Source organism: Coenobita brevimanus, chromosome 12 (assembly GCF_032717465.1).
Source record: "Coenobita brevimanus isolate Jiangsu-jjx chromosome 12, ASM3271746v2, whole genome shotgun sequence".
NCBI classification, from domain to species: Eukaryota; Metazoa; Arthropoda; class Malacostraca; order Decapoda; family Coenobitidae; genus Coenobita; species Coenobita brevimanus.
This window is the reverse complement of record NC_136965.1, coordinates 16,655,918-16,676,419: the sequence shown is the minus strand read 5'-3', so window position 1 is coordinate 16,676,419 and position 20,502 is coordinate 16,655,918. Positions and strand designations below refer to the sequence as shown.

The 20,502-nt window shown below is 40.0% G+C and overlaps 1 protein-coding gene across 1 annotated transcript in view; it reads left to right on the top strand.

Moving 5' to 3' along the window:
• Window positions 1-20,502, top strand: part of LOC145412892 (facilitated trehalose transporter Tret1-like) — a 36,135-nt gene that overhangs the window by 4,187 nt on the left and 11,446 nt on the right. The window contains exons 2-6 of the mRNA XM_080282690.1: window positions 10,931-10,994; window positions 11,651-11,666; window positions 11,877-12,027; window positions 17,591-17,753; window positions 20,084-20,494. Coding sequence (XP_080138816.1) covers window positions 10,931-10,994; window positions 11,651-11,666; window positions 11,877-12,027; window positions 17,591-17,753; window positions 20,084-20,494 — 805 coding nt within the window. The remainder of the gene's footprint in view (window positions 1-10,930; window positions 10,995-11,650; window positions 11,667-11,876; window positions 12,028-17,590; window positions 17,754-20,083; window positions 20,495-20,502) is intronic.

Below are 20,502 nucleotides of genomic sequence, written 5' to 3'. Positions count from 1 at the left end.
ATTTTGTAACTACAAACAATATGTAACAATTATGTAACGACAAACGATTGCATTATGTTACACTAACTACAATTATGTACTTACAAACGATATGTAACAATTATGTAACGACAAACGATTGCATTATGTTACACTAACTACAATTATGTACTTACAAACGATATGTAACAATTATGTAACGACAAACGATTGCATTATATTACACTAACTACAATTATGTACCTACAAACGATATGTAACAATTATGTAACGACAAACGATTGCATTATGTTACACTAACTACAATTATGTACTTACAAACGATATGTAACAATTATGTAACGACAAACGATTGCATTATGTTACACTAACTACAATTATGTACCTACAAACGATATGTAACAATTATGTAACGACAAACGATTGCATTATGTTACACTTTGCCAATTATGTAACAGTTGCATTAACAAGATGTAACTTTTATGTAACTTTAATTACAATTATGTACCTACAAACGATATGTAACAATTATGTAACGACAAAACAGTTGCATTAACAAGATGTAACTTTTATGTAACTTTAACTACAATTATAAGGCCAAGACACTTATGTAAGAGTTGCATTAACAAAATGTAACTACAATTATAAGGCCAACACAATTATGCATTAACACAATATTTTGTAACAATTCATAAAATGTTACAATTATGTAGTACCACAATGTTAGTACAATATTATAAGTCATACAATTATAGCACAATTCTGTATTACCAGTATCATCATACAAGTTAGGTGAAATATTAGACATTACTAAAGTGATAACTCAAATATGTAATGTATAACTTAGCAGTATTACCATTGCACAATTATATGCGTACGTCTGTTGTACATGCACGTCTTACAAAGTGTTATACAACAACCATTGCATTATTCAAATATGTATACAACTTGTTTAAATGTATTATTACTGAATAATCACTATTTACTATGAATAATATATGTATACAATATTCATACAATTATGTTACTTTACAATATTATGTATTTCACTTAATTAGCTTATAAGTTCATTATAATGTGTATGTAGTATGTATTAATATATTATAACCATTAAATGTCGATGGTACGCCATTTTTGCGCGGCCGAGCAGTGTGGTAGGACCCCATATTATATTTACAAATCATAATAGATAGATAGATAAATAGATAGATAGAAGCAGGGAGTCAGATGATGAGAGGTGTTGTGTCTGCGAGAATTGAGCAATGCTAAACATGCTTACACTGAGGAAAGCTGACGACAGCGGCCAGTAAGGAGATGATGCAATTACCTGTCAGCAGTCCTCTCGTGAACAAAGACCTAGTCCATCCACGAGGAACACACGTGACACACCCCTGCTACACCAGAATTTAGGAAAGAGAGCTCAGACGGAGATTAGCCACCGAACAGGCAAGAGAGCAGTAGACAGACCTCAGAGGAGACAGGTGACGGGAGAAGGGCTTGGCAATTTGAGAAAGAGACAGATAGCGAGACAGGGAGGTAGCTACCCGGGACTTATACTCGTCCGTGTGAGAGACTTGTTAATATTTCCAAGACAAATAAAAATAGTCCCATATTATTCCTTACCTCTCCTGTCACTACATGACATTTGGTGGGGAAGCTACTACAAGATATAAAAGCCGCTCGACCACAAGTCTAAAATATATATATAACTCAACTACAACTAGAGCGCAAAGAAGCACAAGGTATTTTATGACACAAAGTCATTTATGACAAAGAGAAATGAGAACAGTACTAAGAGGAAACTACTCATCATGGAAAGAAGTGACTAGTGGAGTACCACAGGGTTCAGTGCTGGCACCAATCATGTTTTTAGTGTATATAAATGATATAAACAGTAACACTGGAAATGAGAGCTATCTGAATATGTTTGTAGATGATGTAAAAATACAAAGGAGAATTACTAACACACACTCTTGTAAAGAGCTACAAGAAAAATTAAATAAACTTCATGAATGGAATAATACATGGCAAATGGAATTCAGTGTGGACAAGTGTCATGTAATCAAGTTTGGTAAAAGTGGAAAAAGACCTGATTGGGATTATAAGTTAGGAAATAAAACCCTACACACATCAGAGAGAAGGACCTAGGCGTGATTATCAATAACAAACTATCTCCGGCTGACCACATCAGCAAGAAGGTGCAGAACATGTATACACTGCTTGCAAATATTAGAATAGCATTCACATACATAAATGAAGACATGCTAAGAAGGATAATAACATCATTCATTAGACCAACCCTGGAATATGCATCAGTAGTCTGGAGTCCTCATCTCAAAAGACACATAGACAAGATAGAAAAAGTTCAAAGGGCTGCTACAAGATGGATACCAAGCTTAAGGGACCTAAGCTACGAAGAAAGACTAAATAAACTGAATCTACCAACACTACAGGAGAGAAGGAAAAGAGGTAACATGATAATGTTATATAAGTGCATATCAGGAAAGGAGAAAATAGACATAAATGATTACTTAACATATAGAGAAGCATCAGCAAGAGGACACTGCAAAAAACTGCAGAAGAAGAGAGGTGATAAAGACGTAAGGAAATTCAGTTTTCCAAAAAGAGCAATTGATCAATGGAATGCACTACCGAATGAAATAGTGTGTGCCAAAACAATTCACAAATTTAAGGATATGTACGATAAATATGGTTTAAGACACGGGACAGTACGAGCTTGACTCATTCCTGTAAAGATACAATTAGGTAAGAACAATTAGGTAGGCAAGAACACACGCACACTACATACCTCCTCATCTTCCAATCCCACAAGGTCCTACAACTCAAGCAACACCCCTGGAGGAAGTGAGTTCTCCAAATTTTGTTGATATGTATATTGACCTATTATCATTACCCCTATAATTTTCAGGCAAATAGCCATCTTCTCCTACATATTACACATATGACAGAAAGTAAAGCTTCATTAGCAGTAACTTGGAAAAAGTAGTGTTCATGTGTAGTAGGTTACAACCATAATAAAACAACCTTGGAAGATTTTACAGTCTGTACAAAAGAAAAAAAAAAATGAGGAGCATAGTCTATAGGCAAAGGGGGAGAAAATATATATTTTTTTTCCTCGCTAGTGGTAAGCTCGGAAGCATTCAGAGGAGTAATCTCACTTTGTCGGCCAATTAGTCGAAAACTATTGGGCGTATCAACTTCCTGTAAGAACCATGATAAAGAGCAGTAAATTCTACGTATGTTCATTTGCAAAATATTAGCCTTTGGGAGCATTTTCTGTTGGAAAAGTTGGGGGAACAGCCTTGGGTTTTTTTCCTCACTAGCAGTATACTCGGAAGCACTCAGAGGAGTAATCTCACTTTGTCGGCCAGTTACTCAAAAACTATTCGACGTATCGATTTCCTGTATGAACCATGGTAAAGAGCAGTAAACTCTATGTATGTTCATTTGCAGAATATAAGCCTTTGGGAGCCTTTTCTGTTGGAAAAGTCGGGGGAACACCCTTGTTTTTTTTCCTTGCTAGCGGTAAACTCGTAAGTGCTCAGAGTAATCTCACTTTGTCGACCAATTACTCGAAAACTATTGGACGTATTGATTTCCTGTATGAACCATGATAAAGAGCAGTAAATTCTACATATGTACAAGACATAACAATATAATATCTATGATAAGAATTCGTTGTCACGTAGGCGGGAATATTGCATATGCTATGCCCACATCACGGAAGTGACGTATGGACGTGAGTTCCCAGTCGTTTTTGGCGATTTACTCGAAAACTATGAGGCGTATCGAAATAAGTTTTAGGTCATTAGAAAGCTGGTGAAATTCTGCATAATATTATGGAATAAAAACATAACATGTGTGAGAAAATTTCAGAGTCTGAGCTCCTTGATTTTTTTCAAAAAATGGCGTTCAATTTTTGGCTATTTTCTCGAAAACTCCAAATCTTATCACAACCGGATTTGTCTCTTTAGAAAGCTGATGAAATTCTCTATAAAAACTTCTAATAACATTTTCCTGTATGATGGAAAACATTCGAACCGTGATGTTGGGAAGTGAACGTGATGTGCAAAATGTTTATTCACGGCCGCCTAATGTTGTTTTATTCGGGTTTTCCTGTTTTTTTGTGGTACTTATCAGGTAGAACAAACATCGACGAATAAGATGACATAGGTTTCATGGCAGTATATTGATGTTTGGGTGGCGAAAATAAGGAGAGAATATGTGTTATTTGCTGCCATGGGCAGCCGGGCCAGGCGGCTTCGCAGATAAAGTTGTGCACCAGAAAACTTACTGAAACGTATCATGCGCGAGAGGGTTAAAGAGATAACAAGAAGCTAAAATGAAATTGTGGATATTGATGGGAGTTTGGAAGATAAGACATTAAGGAAAGGAAGCTTCTTACCCAACAAGAATACGAGACCAAGCCTCTTTGGCCCGTATTATTGTCGGGTAAGGAAACTCCCTAACACCACTTCCTTAGCAATTTGTTTTTGGACATGGCTGTTTAATATCTTGTTGTACGTCATTTGTGCAGAGTATTGTGATATTGGAAGGATTCATGTAATACGTAAGACTGGAGTAGGGTGTAATAACCAATATAAATTGCTAAGAAAAAGGTGTTGATGAGCTTCCTTAACCCATCCCATTTGGGTGTCATGTTTATATGTCCTCCTGGGGCTGTCTGGATGACATGTATACTTGATCTAGTGTTTTGCAGCATTGTTTGAATATTTCGTGGGCTATTTCCACCACACCCAGCCACTGGTAACCCTCCTGCACACATCTGAGTCATGCTTCAGTCACCTGCTTACCTCCATGATGGATAGACCTATGCAAAAAATTTTCTCTGAGTCTGGATCCTTGGCTGAGCACCCACAGCAGCCGACTTCAATACCAATGAAGTCCAATGGCCAGAAAAGAAAAGGCCCTAGTGATAGGGCGATAGGGAGAGAACTTGAGGTGACATTATTGCCAATTGTGAGTGGAGAAAGTGACTCTTCCTCTCAGGAAAGTGACTGCCAAAGTGAGTCTCGATATTAATGAATCATGTGAGGAGGGTGGAGGACATGACTCCACTGTGCGCCCATCATTTCCCCCTGTACGTTCATCTGCTATTTCTGATTATGGGAATGGTTCAGAGGGTATTGGTGATACTGGAGAGGGGGGTTTTGGCAAGAATAAGGAGATGGAAGAGGAGGTAGGGAGTGGAGAAAGGAGGTGGAGGAGGGAGGGAGAAGGGAGGAGGAAGCGAGGTGCGTTGAGCCTTGTGCCACCCGTCTCTATTTACATAAAAAATGGAAGCACAAAGTTTATTTCATGATGAAATCAGTGCCTCATTTTTTTATTGAAAGTTTCCGTTTGTGTATGATTGTTATGATGAAAAAGTACAAATCACAGGAATGAAGACTTTATAGTGGAAAATGCAGTGGGGTGGAGAAAGGGAGCAGGGAGGGAGATGGGAGGAGGTGAAATGTGGTGCCTCGCACTACTGCTCTGTCTATTTACATGAATAATGGAACCAGAAAGTTTTTCATGATGAAATCAATGCCTAATTTTTTATTAAAAATTTTCGTATATGTACAGTTGGTAGAGGAGTTTGGAAGGGTGTGTGAAAGGAGGAAATTGAAAGTAAATGAGAATAAGAGTAAAGTGACGAAGTGTACGAGGTTGGTAGATGGTAGGGGGATGAATATAGCTTTGAATGGCGAGTTGCTTGAGGAGGTAGAGTGTTTTAAAGATCTAGGGTCACATGTTGCTGTGGATGGAAGAATAGGTGCAGAAGTGAAGTTTAGAATAAATGAAGTAGGAAAGGTGCTGGGAGGAATGAAAAAAGTGTTTATATGTCGTTCGCTTAGAATGGATGTAAAGAGAAGGTTGTATGAGGGTGTTGTGGTACCAACTGCATTATATGGGGCTGAAACATGGAATATGGGTGTAGCTTAGAGGAAAAGTTTGAATATAATGGAGATGAGGTGTCTGAGGAGTATGTGTGGAGTGACACGTATGGATCGAGTGCGAAATGATGAAGTGCGAAGGAGAACTGGAGTTGTTCGGGAGATGGCTGGTAGAGTTGAGCAGAGGGTGTTGCGATGGTTTGGGCATATGGAGAGAATGGATAATGAGCGATTGGTGAAAAAGATAACTAGATCTGATGTGAGAGGTGTAAGGCTGAGAGAAAGACCACGAATAGGATGGATGGACAGTGTGCAGAGAGCACTGGATGCGAGAGGGATGTCTGTTGAGCAAGGAAGAGTGGCTGTGCATGACAGAAATAAATGGAGAGAAATTGTGAATGAATAAGTGATGACGCAACCCTGAGGGGATATTCTCCCGCATTTGGTCTGATCAGCTAGTCAGGTCAGGTGCGGGTAAGGGGATGGGTCTGTTATGATGTGGCAGGGGTAAACCAGCTCTGCTGTCGGGCCCTGCTGTGGATGTCACTGATTGCATTGCGCAGTTGACCCTTGTGCGGTGTGGTGCGGTGAGGATCTGTCCCTTCTTCCCTTGGGGCTAAGATGCGAATGAATGTGTTTGAATGGATGAGTAAATGGGGAGCGTGTCGTCCTGTCTCGGCTACCTCCCTCTTCTTGGGGGAAGCCGCCTAGGTATATAGATAGATAGATGTGTACATTTATGACGAAAAAGTTTAAATCACGGGAAAAAAAAATTGTCATAGTGGAAAATACAATATTTTCTATTATGGACTACGAGTATAAACTATTTTGTTGACAACACTTTTTTTTTTTTTTTTTTAGGTTTTATGTAGTAGTAGTAGTTGTTGTTGTAATAGTAGAAGTTGACCCTTGTGTGGTGTGGTGCAGTGAGGATCTCTCCCTTCTCCCCTTTGGGGCTAAGATGTGAATGAATGTGTTTGAGAGGATGAGTAAATTGGGAGTGTGTCGTCCTGTCCTGGCTACCTTCCTTTCCTTGGGGGAAGCAGCCTAGGTATATACAGTAGATAATAGATATTAGCAGTTGTAGTAGTGGTAGTTGTAGTAGTAGTAGTTGTAGTAGTGGTAGTTGTAGTAGTGGTAGTTGTAGTAGTGGTAGTTGTAGTATTAGTAGTTGTAGTAGTGGTAGTTGTAATAGTAGTAGTAATAACAGTATTATTCGTAGTAGTTGTAATACCCAGACTTCTAATCGCACTGTGGTGCCAGAATCGAGCGACAATGCATGCCAGACATACATCTCCACGTGTGTGTGTGTGTGAGCTACAGTGTCTGTCTGTAAGGCATCTGGGAGTTATGCATAAGTTAGTGTTAGTTTTGTACATATCGATATGTTGTTTTATGTGTAATTAGAAAAAATGAAATGGATCTGGACAGACTGTGGAATGCATATAGGGATTGCTTAGTTAGGAATGCTAATGCGGTGTGTGGTGTGGCAATGGCAACAACAAAGAAGAAAGGTACGGCATGGTGGGATGAGGAGGTAAAGAGAGCGGTGGAGGAAAAGAGGAAGAAGTGGCTAAACTGGCTACAGGATAGGGGTCCAGTTAAAATAAGAACTGAATATGTTGAGAGCAAGAAGCACGTAAAGAGAATAGTGAAGAGGAAAAAGAAGGAGATAAATGAAGATCTAGGAAGAAAAATGAATGCAAACTACTCTGAAAATAGAAAGTTATTCTGGAAAGAGGTGCAGAAATGTAGAAGTGAAATCAGAAAGAAATGGGATGATGTGAAGGATGCAGGTGGTAGATCATTAACCCATGGATATGAAGTAAGGACCAGAAGGAAAGAATATTTTAAAAGCATGATGAATAGGAATAGAGAGAGCAGAGCAGCTGTAAACATGATTGGTTTTGGGGGTGTGCAGAGAAGGAATACAGTGCCAGGAGACGTGACACTCACACAGGTGAAGAGTGCTGTGAAGCAGCTGAAAAATGGGAAAGCAGCTGGGGTTGATGAGGTGTATGCAGAGATGCTTAAGTGTAGTGGAGAGAATGGAGTGAAATGCTTGTTGGAGATATGTAAGAAGGCATGGATGAGTGAAACTGTGCCTGCAGAGTGGAAAAAGGCTGTGATTGTACCCCTGTACAAAAATAAAGGTGAGCGAAATGAGTGCAAGAATTATTGTGGCATAAGCTTACTGAGTGTGGTGGGGAAGGTATATGGAAGAAATATTATAGAGAAAGTAAGAAAGATATCAGAAGTCCTAGTGAGTGATGAACAGGGTGGCTTTAGGAGTGGCAGAGGATGTGTGGACCAAATATTTGCAGTGAGACAGATAGTAGAGAAGGCTTGTGAGAAGGACCATAAGGTGTTTATGGCATTCATGGATCTGGAAAAAGCATATGACAAAGTGGGCAGAAAAAGACTGTGGAAAGTTTTGCGCATATACGGTGTAGAGGGTAAGCTGCTAGGTGCCGTCAGGAGTTTTTATGATGGTAGTGAAGCATGTGTAAAGGTTAATGGGCATCTAAGTGAATGGTTCACAATCAGTGTGGGCGTGCGACAAGGTTGTGTGATGTCCCCATGGTTGTTCAATATATATATGGATGAGGTGATGAGAGAAGTAAAAACACGAGTAAACGAGAGAGGGATGGCACTGGTAATGAATGGTGATGGATGGAATATCTCAAATTTGTTGTATGCTGATGATGCAGTACTGCTTGCAAGTACCGGACAGGAACTTGGTAGGCTAGTGGAGAGTTTTGCTGATGCCTGTAAGCGTCGTTCCTTGAGAGTAAATGTAGAAAAGAGTAAAATGATGGTTATTGAGAGAGAAGATGACTCCCAGTGCAATGTAACAGTGAATGGAGAGAGACTGGAATTGGTGAGAGAGTTCAAATACCTGGGTACAGTGATAGAAAAGAGAGGAAAATGTGCAAAAGAAGTTGAAAGTAGAGTGACACAAGGAAGAAAAGTAGCTGGTGCAATGAAGGCCTTGATGAGAAACAGAGGCTTGAGTGTTGCAGCTGCATGAGCCTTACATGAAGGAGTGTTATGGCCAACTTTAACATATGGATGTGAGACTATGGTGTGGCATGAAAATGAAAAGTCAAGAGTAAGAGCAGTGGAGATGGGACTGCTGAGGAACGTATTTGGAGTACAGAGGGTGGATAGGATACGAAATAATATGATTCGTGAAAGATGCGGAGTGAGGAAGTTGGTGGACACCAGAATTGAAGACAGTGTACCAAGATGGTATGGTCATGCGGAGAGAATGGATAACCATAGAGTGGTGAAAAAGGTATATCTTAGCGAATTCAAAAGGGGGAGGAGGCGAGATAGACCAAGGAGAAGGTGGAGAGCTATGGTGGATGAATGTGTGAAGAAGAGAGGTTTGGAAGTCGATGAGGCTAGGGAACTGATAGGAGATCGAGCTGGCTTGATGAATTTTGTGAGAAGTGCATGATCAGGGCTTTTTGGCACCCCTTTTTAACATGGCAGGATCTGGATTGACTCTGTCAGATACGATATATGAAGCTACAGAACGTGGTGACTGTTTTTGGCGTATCTGATAGAGCCAGGATTCCGGGGGCTTGAATGATGAGTGAATGGAAGCGTGGCCCATTGGATTGGGCAAATCTGGGCTGTCTGGACGTTGCTACTCCTCACCCTGTCCTAGGGTGGGAAAGGAGATCAGGATGATGATGAGGAGGAGGAGGAAAAATGATTTTACAGCTCTGTGTATATTTATGTGAATAATGGAGGCAGAAAGTTTGTTTCATGATAAAGTCGTTGCCTTATTTTATATTGAAAATATTTGTTTATACATATATGTTATGATGAAAAAGTACAAATCACAGGAAAGTCATAGTGGCAAGTATTTCCGATTATGGACAGTACGGAAATACTACTTTATTCATTTTTTTTTTTTTTTTTAGGTTTTTCGCAGTAGTACTTGTAATGGAAGCAGTAGTGGTAGTATGTGTAGCAGGTGTGGTAGTGATAGTAGTAGTTGTAGTTCTGGTAGTTGTAGTAATAGTAGTAGTTGTGGTAGAGGTAGTTGTAGTGGTAGTAGTAGTTGTATTAGTAGTAGTGGTAGTTGTAGTAGTAGTAGTAGTAATAATAATACTATTTGTAGTAGTTGTAATACACAGATTTCTAGTCGCATAGCAGTGCCAGAATCAAGCAACAATGCAAACCAAACATACATCTCCGTGTGTGTGTGTGTGTGTGTGTGTGTGTGTGTGTGTGAGTTGGTGGGTGGGTGGATGAAAGAGAGCACAAGAGTGTCTGTCTGTAAAGTGGGGTGGTGGTGAGGCTAGTAGGCAGCGTGCCTCAAGGTCATTACAATGGGTACAGGCCTCCCAGCACCAAGCATGACCAGTTATGGATTTTTTTTTTTTTTTTTCACGTAAATAGTGTTTGTGGTGGATTTTGGTCTTCTGAAAGTGTTATCGAAGTGTTATTATTGTGGAGGGCTTGTGTAAGCTTTAATTGTGTCACCGAATCTCTGCCATGCATACGGACACCGGCAAAACTCACTCACTCTCCCTACAAGCACTTCACAGACCATCTAATGCAATCAGCTTGAAGTCGAAGGATTGGCGAGTAGTATGACACCTTGTTTTTTATATTTGGCTAAGTATTAACTGAGACATGAAGGTTTAAAAATAACCGATTTTCACTATTTCTCTCGGGAATGCCTGGCTGTGGGAAGGGTTCGCGGGAGCATGTGCCTGACGGGATGGGTTAACCGGCTAGAATATAGGCCTGTAACTCCAGGGCCAGGATTCTCGCCACTTAAGTAAGCTCCCTAACACCATTTCCTGAGTGATTTATTTTGTTTATTATGCCTTACCGTTCTGTTACACAAATACTTCCAGTATCACCATACTCTGCATAAATAACGTACAACAGGATATTAAGCACCCACATCCAAAAATAAATTGCTAAGGAAGAGGTGCTAGGGAGCTTACTTGACCACTGAGAATGTAGGCCCTTGGCATGTGCCTTTGGTGTGCTCTTTATATTTACAGGTGCTAATGTTTACAGGTATTTATGGTTACAGGTGTTTGTGTTTACAGGTGTCTATGGTTACAGGTATTTACAGATGTCTGTTTACAGGTATTTATGTTTACAGGTGTTTGCTTACAGGTGTTTACGTTTACAAGTGTTAATGTTTACAGGTTTGCTTACAGGTGTTTATGTTTACAGGTGTTAATGTTTACAGGTGTTAATGTTTACAGGTGTTTGCTTACAGGTGTTTATGTTTACAGGTGTTAATGTTTACAGGTGTTTGCTTACAGGTGTTTATGTTTACAGCTGTTAATGTTTACAGATGTTTATGTTTACAGGTGTTTGCTTACAGGTGTTTATGTTTACAGGTGTTTGCTTACAAGTGTTAATGCTTAAACATGTTAATGTTTACAGGTGTTTATGTTTACAGGTATTTATATTACAGATGTTTATTTTACAAGTATTTATTTTGAAGGTGTTCTGTTTACAGGTGTTTGTTATTTTTTTTGTTTATATATGTTTGTATTTACAGGTGTTTACAAGTGCTTGCTTACACGTGCTTATGTTTATTGGGGTTTGTGTTTACTGGTGTTAATGTGTACAGGTGTTAATGTTTACAGGCGTTAATGTTTGAAGGTATTAACAAATGTTTGTTTACAGGTGCTTATGTTAATAGGTGTTTATTTCTACAGGTGTTTATGTTTACAGATGTTTATTTTTACAGGTGTTTATATTTTCAGGTGTCAAGGTGTCCAGGTGTTTATGTTTACAGGTGTTAATATTTACAGGTGTAAATGTTTACAGGTGTTAAGGTTCCTTCTTCCTCGCATAAAAAAAAAAAAAAAAAAAGTGTTTATGTTTATGTGTTTATGTTTATAGGTGTACATGTGTTATTACTACTACTACTACTACTACTACTACAGCTACCACTACTACTGCTACTACATTCTTCTTTATTGTCAACAGGTGCTGATAATTATTTGGGTGAGTGTTGGCAACCTTACCTATGGCATGGCCATAACCTGGCCCAACACCTTCGCCTCCCACCTCATGGCTGACAACACCACACTTCTCGGATCCCAACTCAGTATCTCAGTCTCTCAACTTGACTGGATTGGTGAGCGAAGTGGTGTGCAGTTGGCCACACACGCACCTGGGTCAGCGTCAGTGTAAAGTGGAGGTTTAGGTACAATTTCGGAAGTTCATACATCGCGGTTACCTGGTCATTTCCACTAATATTTAACACCTAGGTTCATTGCTGTCAGTGCCACCAACAAACATGTCATTATGTCAAGGTTGTCAAGTGTACCCAATGCCACACCTCTGCTACACATGGATACTGTACCAGGTGCATATGTTGCCAATTGCACAGTCAGAGAAATAGCTATCTTTCCATTTCTGTCTGAAGGAATTTTACAACTGGTAAAATACAATGAAAATCCTATCATTACCCTTTTTCCTTTAACTTGGCTTAAACTTGCCATCTCTCCATCTTGAATACTGAGTTGTAACACAATATCAACACTGGAATATGATCCTAGTCACAAAGAAGTGTCAAGGGAAGGACATAGAACCGTAGTATTGCTTTATGCCGCCACTGAACTACGTGAAATAAAACTTTAAGGGGACGAAGATTTGGGCAAGGGTAAGGTAAAGACGACTACTGTGCATGTTGAAGGTTGTTTGATTATTCTTCTATGCATTCGTCAGACTCTGGGAAGATTTTGATTCTTCTTATAAAAGTTCGTGTGAATCTCTGTGTGTGGGTGAATGCAGCCTGTATGCCATTTTAGGTGGTGGCTCTCTGCTCGGGCTATGTGGCAATACACAGGTGAGCAGTTCTACTAAATGCGTCCTTGTATGTGTTGTCATGTCGCGATGCATATGCTCACCAATTACAAAAGGGTGGGGGCAGGATTTATTCACCATCACAAAGTCCAACACGAGTCTGCATTGTAAGTAGACGTAGCCGAGGGGTGTAATTGTATAGAGAAGGGTATCTGGTCGATGGGAGAGGCACTAGGAGAGAGTAATGGTGTGGCGTTGTAGATGTCAGTGTAGGCCTTCTCTGTTCCGTTATCCTCTTTGCATTTTAAGTGGGATGATGGAATAGGCAGACTTGGGTTGATGGAGTTCATTGTGAGACAGTTATATGAATAAAAAGTTAAGAACTTGGCGTGACCCATGTAGCCTATGGTTAGAAGCAGTTTATGCTAGCTGCAGTCCTACTTCACTCTCACTCTCCTACTCCTTATTGCTCTCTCCTTGTCTAACTCTTGTTCACTCCTGTCCTACTGTACTAACTTTCCTCCATGTGATGTCAGACTTATATCTTCCTCTAGCTTCCGGCTAAAGTGTGTGGGCGTATGTGTGCGTACATTTGTGCATGTCTGTGTGTTGCTCATATTTCCAGCACATGATTAGAAAAGTTTGGCATTCTTGATTCGTCTAAGTAAGGGGGATGCGTGGTCGTCTCTTCCTGTAGAACTCAGACATAACTACCTGTTTTATATATTGCTACTTATGTCTATATTGCTGCATACTGTAGTTACATATAGTATTGTGTTATAACATTATGCCTACATATCGCTCGGTCACACCCACTGTTATACCAATGACAGTCATAATGTACTAATACATACATATACACATTTCAATTAATCTGCAGTTAAGTGAAGCACATATTGTAAAAGTTACATAATTGTGATAATGTAGTGATTATAACTGTAGTCATTGTAGTAATATAATTGTAACAAAATACAATGGTACATGTATAGCATACCAAACCACCGCTATTGGTGAGAAACTTCGAAAATTCATGGAGAAATTGCTCACCTGAGGTTTAAAATACTGAATACAGGTAGCAGTTACCCCTTACCTTACTGGGTTTTCTATGAGGCTGGCTCCAAAGAAAACGAGTTCTATGGGAGGGTAACTATTCCACACCACTTATAAACAGAATTTATTTATTTATTTGGTACAAATTTATATGTAGTACGAGAGTAGTACGAGTAGTAAGAGTAATATAGGCAATATAAGCATTGTTTCACTTACCAAACACATCAACATACCTGACCTTTTTTGGCGACATTGCCTGATCATCTTTTCTGACTTTCTTCCTCTAATGTTACGTAAACTTTGTCCTCCACATTGTCATCGATTGGGGAATCACTCTGGCCATGAATTTCGTACCGTGGCACGACATGTCTTAACTGGCCAGGTCACTGGTAACAGGTGAATTGCCGAGACAATGGCGTATGGTGGGGGGGAGGTCATGCAGGGTAAGGCATTGTCCCTGCCTGGCATCTTGTAGAGGAAGGTCTCTCGTGTATATGTACCAAAAATCACGCGCGAAATTTGAAAAATGTGAAAATGACAAACCTTGCAATTGCAGCACTTTTATATACGTCAACGGGAGTCACAGTGACAAAAGGTTCGGACGTATATATACATCAACAGGATGCGGCGGGTTAAAGTAATACAATGGCAAGTCTACTGTAGTCAATTATACAATATATATTAGAAGGACTTGCTGTAGATATTCATATATAAATGAGACACAGTAGTATAATTAAAGTAGTCCCATATTATATGACCCATATTTTGTTATTTTATATATATATATATATATATATATATATATATATATATATATATATATATATATATATATATATATATATATATATATATATATATATATATATATATATATATATATATATATATATATATATATATATATATATATATATATATATATATATATATATATATATATATATATAATGTTTACACAGTTTGTCTCACTTGTACAGAACAGTTCTTAAACACTGATTCCAGGTTAACAATCCTTGCTTGCATTCTGTGCATGGCCAAAAGTAATATAGCAAATATGATGGAGATAATTACAAAGATGACTGGAGCTGGGCTGTATACATAATATGGGTTGAACATAATCCTACTGTATTCTTCCTAAGGTTGTATTGTCTGATTTATTAGCTGCATGATTTCATATTTGGGTGAGGTAATCTTCATGTGTGCACTTATATTTAAGTTCATCCTAGGTAATGGCTGGAAGTACTTGTGTGTGTGGTTGAGAATGGCATAATGGTTTTTAATAGGCAAAGTGGATAGTGTAGGTGTCAAGATTGCACAGTAATCTGGTGAGATGTATAAGCCAGATGCTGACGTATGGGCTGGAGGTGTGTTTGGGCAAGTCACAAAAACTGATGTATTGTGAGTGAAGTAGAAGAAATGTAAATGTCCAATGCTTTGATGATGGATGGGTTTAACTGGAGCGAATGTGAAGTTGGAATGATGAGGATGTCACGACCTTTTATGATAGCCTTTTCACAGGGGACTGTCTCAGCTGGCTGAAACAAAGATATACACAGGACAAAGATGAAATGCATGTAATGATGTGCGACACTTGTGTTCAATTGTTGTTCCACTAGTGAAAGTGACAGCATCCTGTTTCTTGGAGACCATGAGGACTTCTGTTTTGATATTGATGATGACTAATGAGACGCCTTTTATAGAAGAAAAGGGTATATTTGATAGACTGAAAAAAATCATCTATTGCAAACGGTACATGAACTACTATTGATGTTATTGTGAGTGTTGCTTCCAAATATGGATAATATAACATCAGATTTCAAAACAAAGGTTTCAGACCATGCTTATTTATCCATCCATCCATCCATTGCCAGACACCATGTATCCCAATTATTTGATGAAGATTGTGAATGGGAAGTAGATTAATGGTGATCCTTCCATTACCAGCATTACTAATTTCTTTCATTAAAGACTGATAATGAGCTTTAACCCCTTAACCGCGCGGTGTCACTTTCATGACGCTCGGGAGCAAGGGATCATACCGCGGGGCATCACTTTTGTGATTCTATGTTATTTTGAATTCGCCCGGGCTTTCAGGTGGTGGCTTGTATCATCTATCAGTACTACCAGTGTCCAGCTATACTCATTTCTGCTAATGGCACCTGTACTCCCATCCACTGTTGACAATTTAGCCATTATCCATTGAAATGTGCCTTTTGCCCTATTCTTATACAATATAATATATAAAAGAAAGAGAAAAGGTAATTGATACTGCCATACATCTGGAATGGCTAATTATCACCTGGCAACACCTCATGTGCACTTGTTCACTAATTTTCCCTGTTTATATCCCCTTGAAATATGCCGTATGACCTGTTCTCATAATAAAAATATATATAAGAAAGTACAGGAGAAGCCTAAGTGATATTTACAGTCACCTGGAACTACCTTACTTATTATGTATTGTCTAGATTTCCTGCCAATCATTTCATAGCATGTAGCAGCTGTCACCACGCTGACATTGGCAGCCCTTCACTGCCCCTAGGCAACAGCATTCAGTTTACTGTCGTCTTTCAAGGTGAAACCGCGTCAGATTCGCGCCTGTTCAATTACGCCGCTTTTTAGCCCCATGCAAAGGGCCCTGTGACCTCTACCCCTACTAAACCTCATGTGGAAAGGGGTTAAGGGCTAAGTGACTGCTGTGGAACGTGAACTGGCTAATTTATCAATGATAATGATGGACAGTGACAACGATCTTTCCGATGACTCTAAAACAGTGGAAGTGGAAATGTAAATAATGTGTAAACAGCAAGTGAAAGCAATGAATGTAAATTTAACTGAACAGTGGAAAATAGTTTTATAAGTTACTGCAAGTGACAGTGCATAAAATAGTGTAAATAAAATAGAAATGTAAATAATGTAAATAAAATAGAGAATGTAAATAGAAATGTAAATCAGTAGTAATAAGCTAAGGCTGCAGTGCGTGTGGATGGTGAACTAAGTGAATTTTTCTCTTTGGAGGTTGGGTTGAAACAGGGATGTGTCATGTCTCCATGGTTGTTCAATCTGTTCATGGATGGGGCAATAAAAGAGGTACAAGGTAGGGTAGTGGATGTTGGAGTGGCCCTGGTGAGAGAGGATAGTGTTTGGAAACTCCCTGTACTCTTGTTTGCACATGATACTGTGTTGTTGAGTGAAGACGAAGGGGAGCTGCAAGGCTTGGTGGATGAGTTTGGGAGAGTGTGTAAGAAATGGAATCTAAAGGTGAATGTAGGGAAGAGTAAAGTGATGGTCTTTGAGAGAGGTGAAGTCAGTGAATGTACAGCGAGGTTGGATGGTGAGGAATTAGAAAATGTGAGTACGTTTAAGTACTTGGGTAGTGTGATGAGTAAGGATGGAGGTTTGGAGGGTGAAGTGCTTGAAAGGGTACAGCAGGGAAGAAAGGTTGCTGGTTCTTTGAGAGCAGTGATAAGAAACAGGGAAGTGAGCATGGAAGTGAAAAAGTTACTACATGACAGTATTGTGATACCAACTCTAACGTACGGAAGTGAAGCTTGGACATTGTTGGAAGGACACAAGTCAAGAGTGAGAGCAGTGGAAATGAGTTATTTAAGAGGAGCCTGTGGAGTCACATGGAGAGACAGGCTGACGAATGAGGATATAAAGGAGCGTTGTGGTGTGGATGTGGATGTGATAGGAAGCGTTATGAGGAACACACTGAGGTGGTTTGGCCATCATACTGAAGGGCTAAGGCCAATATGATTTTTCGATACACTTTTAGCAAATTTTTGTTCCAACACTGTCATCAATCACTGACATTTAATAAGCTTGTTTCTCCACAGGGAGCATCTTCTCCGCGGGAATGGCGCTTTCGTTTCCACTGGCTGGGGTGCTGGTTGCTAGGCTTGGTCGCCGTCTGTCACTCCTCACCGCCTGCTTGCCTTTCGTCCTTGCTTGGCTGCTACTTGCCTTTGCCATCAGGCCGGAGATGATCCTTGCTGGCAGGTCAGTGGCCCCAGAAGTGAGACTATGCCCGGCGTTCTATAACTTGGCCTAAAATTGCCATCCTTCCATCTTCAATGCTGAGTTGTAGCAAGGAGTTAGCAGTAGAATATAATGCAAGCCATGAAGAAATGTGGAAAGGATGTAGAACAACGGCATTGTCATTTCTCCCACTGAACTCTGCGAAGGAAGATGCATAAGGATGAAAGTCTGAGCCAAGATAGAGTAAAAATATATTAGTCACGATGAAATGTTACGAAGAGGATGCAGAGCCACAGTACCGTCATTGTCTGCCACTGAACTACGTGAAGTAAGCTACAAAAAGATGAAAATCTGAGCCAGCTAAGGTAATAGGGATATTGCTATGAAAGCACTGAACACATTATTCCCCTTCCGCACCACAACACACTGGGCTTGTATTCTCCGAGGTTAAGGAAGCTCCCCCACACCTCTTCGTAAATGATTTATTTTGCTTATTACTCCTTCCTATCCTCTTCTGGGTCATTTAAAACATTCAAATATCAACATAGTCAGCATAAATGCCATATAAATTGATATCAGCTAGCGGTATCCAGCAATAAATCGCTAAGGAAGAGATTCTAGGGAGCTTCCTTAACCAACGAGAATAGGGAACTTGGTTAACACAATACACACTCCTACAATTCGCAGGCAGACCTTCAGCATAACTTCAGTGACAGATCTCTGGGAATATCCTGTTGAAGTGACCAGTTTTCTTAAGTTCACCAGCTTCTGTGCAGGTCCTGTGCAACTCAGTTTATGGTTCCAAAAAATGGAGGAGGAGGAAGAGGAAATGACAAAGAATAAAAGGAGGAGGGGGAGGAGGATGAGGAAGGGGAGAAGAAGAAGAAGAAGAAAAAGGAAGAAGCAAGAAAAGGAGAATAATAAAAGGAAAAGGCAGAAGAAGAAGAGAAAAGAAGAAGAAGAAAAAAAGAAGAAGAAGAAGAAAAGAAGAAGAAGAAGAAAAGAAGAAGAAGAAGAAGGAGAAAGACCCCCCCCCTTTCCAACTCCAGATCCTTGTATTGTGATTAACTCTTTGGTGTTCATGGGTCCAGTGCACATTTCAACCGCTCGTTACCATTTGTTGCAGGCTGCGTCTGTGCACATTTCAACCGCTCGCTACCATTCGACTCCGGTTGTGTCGAACGAAACGGCCTCTGTTTCTTTGGTTATGGAATGATTTCTGGGAAGGAACAAAGCACTACGTGCGTCCCTGTGTACCCCTTTGCCCCGCTCAACCCACTTTGCACCCAGGTCGCCCCACTGCCCTGGTCAGTGCGTTACAAGCCTTGTTCAGGCATAAGCTAATTTCCTTTCGCGTTCCGTAAAATCGGCCATAATTGACCTACAGTAATTCTTTATACACCAAAGTGTAGCCAAATGAATTCCCCATAACTATCTCTCAGTAACATTTACCATAAAACATTATATTTCTATGAGAAAAAACTGAAAAAATGAAAAAAACTAATTTAAGGCATAATTTACGTTTGGCTGATCATTTTTACAACAGCACAAGCAAGTACATTTATTCAGCATTACTGAGAAAAAAATTACGATTTTCGAAGCATCAATAAGGGTGTGACGATAAAATGTTTATGAACTATCGAGGGCGCAGGAATAGCACGGTGACAAGTGGGGGTCTCTCAGTGTGTGGTCTTGGGCGCCGAGGCCCGCCTCTCGAGTACTCGCTCGCGGTAGGACGCAGCTGGCATCAAATGGTAACGAGAGTGTTAAAAACGAAGGTTTAAAAAAAAAGAAAAAAAAAAATAGGCATGAAACTTGCCACCTAGCTGGAAGGAATGAGGAAGACAAGGGAGACGGAGGCAATGATGATGTGAATTTCAGGGGTAAAGAGAAGGCTTCAGAACTTTTGGCAGGAACACGCCAAAGAAACACACCAAATCCACAGGACAGGAGATTCCATAAAATTAGCCTGTTTATGTTTCACTGTTTACTGTTAAGCTATTATGCCGGTTTTCCCCAGGTTACTGTGGAAAAGGTTGTGATGTATTTCTTGCAACACAAACCTGCTTTAGCTCTGTATTTTAATGTGGCTTTGGCGACCTTTTGACAATCCTACTCCATCTATGTCATGCACTACATATCAAGATCCTCTTGAATGAGACTGATGGAACTGTCGCCATTAAAACTACATAAATAGTCCACAGGGGAATGCCCAGCCGTAATAGACAAAATACTTGGCTAAGAAAGCGATGGTGTGTAGTCCCTATGCCACCCGGAATTCAGCTCTTATAACGAGACCTTCTTGTAACTGGCTGAGAAAATACAAACTCAAATCTATTTGTCTCTTGCAGACTTTCGGTGGGAGTAGGATCGTCCATGCTTATGACTGGTGGAAGGAGCTACATGACTGAAATCGCCAGCACCAACATCCGTGGTCTGGCGCTCGCCTTCTGGGATGTGATGAAAAGCCTTGGGTTCATGATGGTGGCTGGGCTGGGCATGGTTCTTCCCTGGTATCACATCAGCTTCGTCAACATTGGTGTTGTGGCCTTGTTCTGTGCTGGACTCTTGTTTGTCTTCCCGGACAGCCCGAACTACCTTGCCATCCATGGAAAGGAGACTGAAGCTTTGTCAATCCTTCGGCGTCTGAGACCTTCCAGTGACGATGTGCACGAGGAGCTGAATCATCTGAAAAATCTAAATCAGCGGCAGGATGGCAGTTCAAGATGGGCTGCTCTCCTGACACGTGACGTCATTAAAAGGTAGGTGG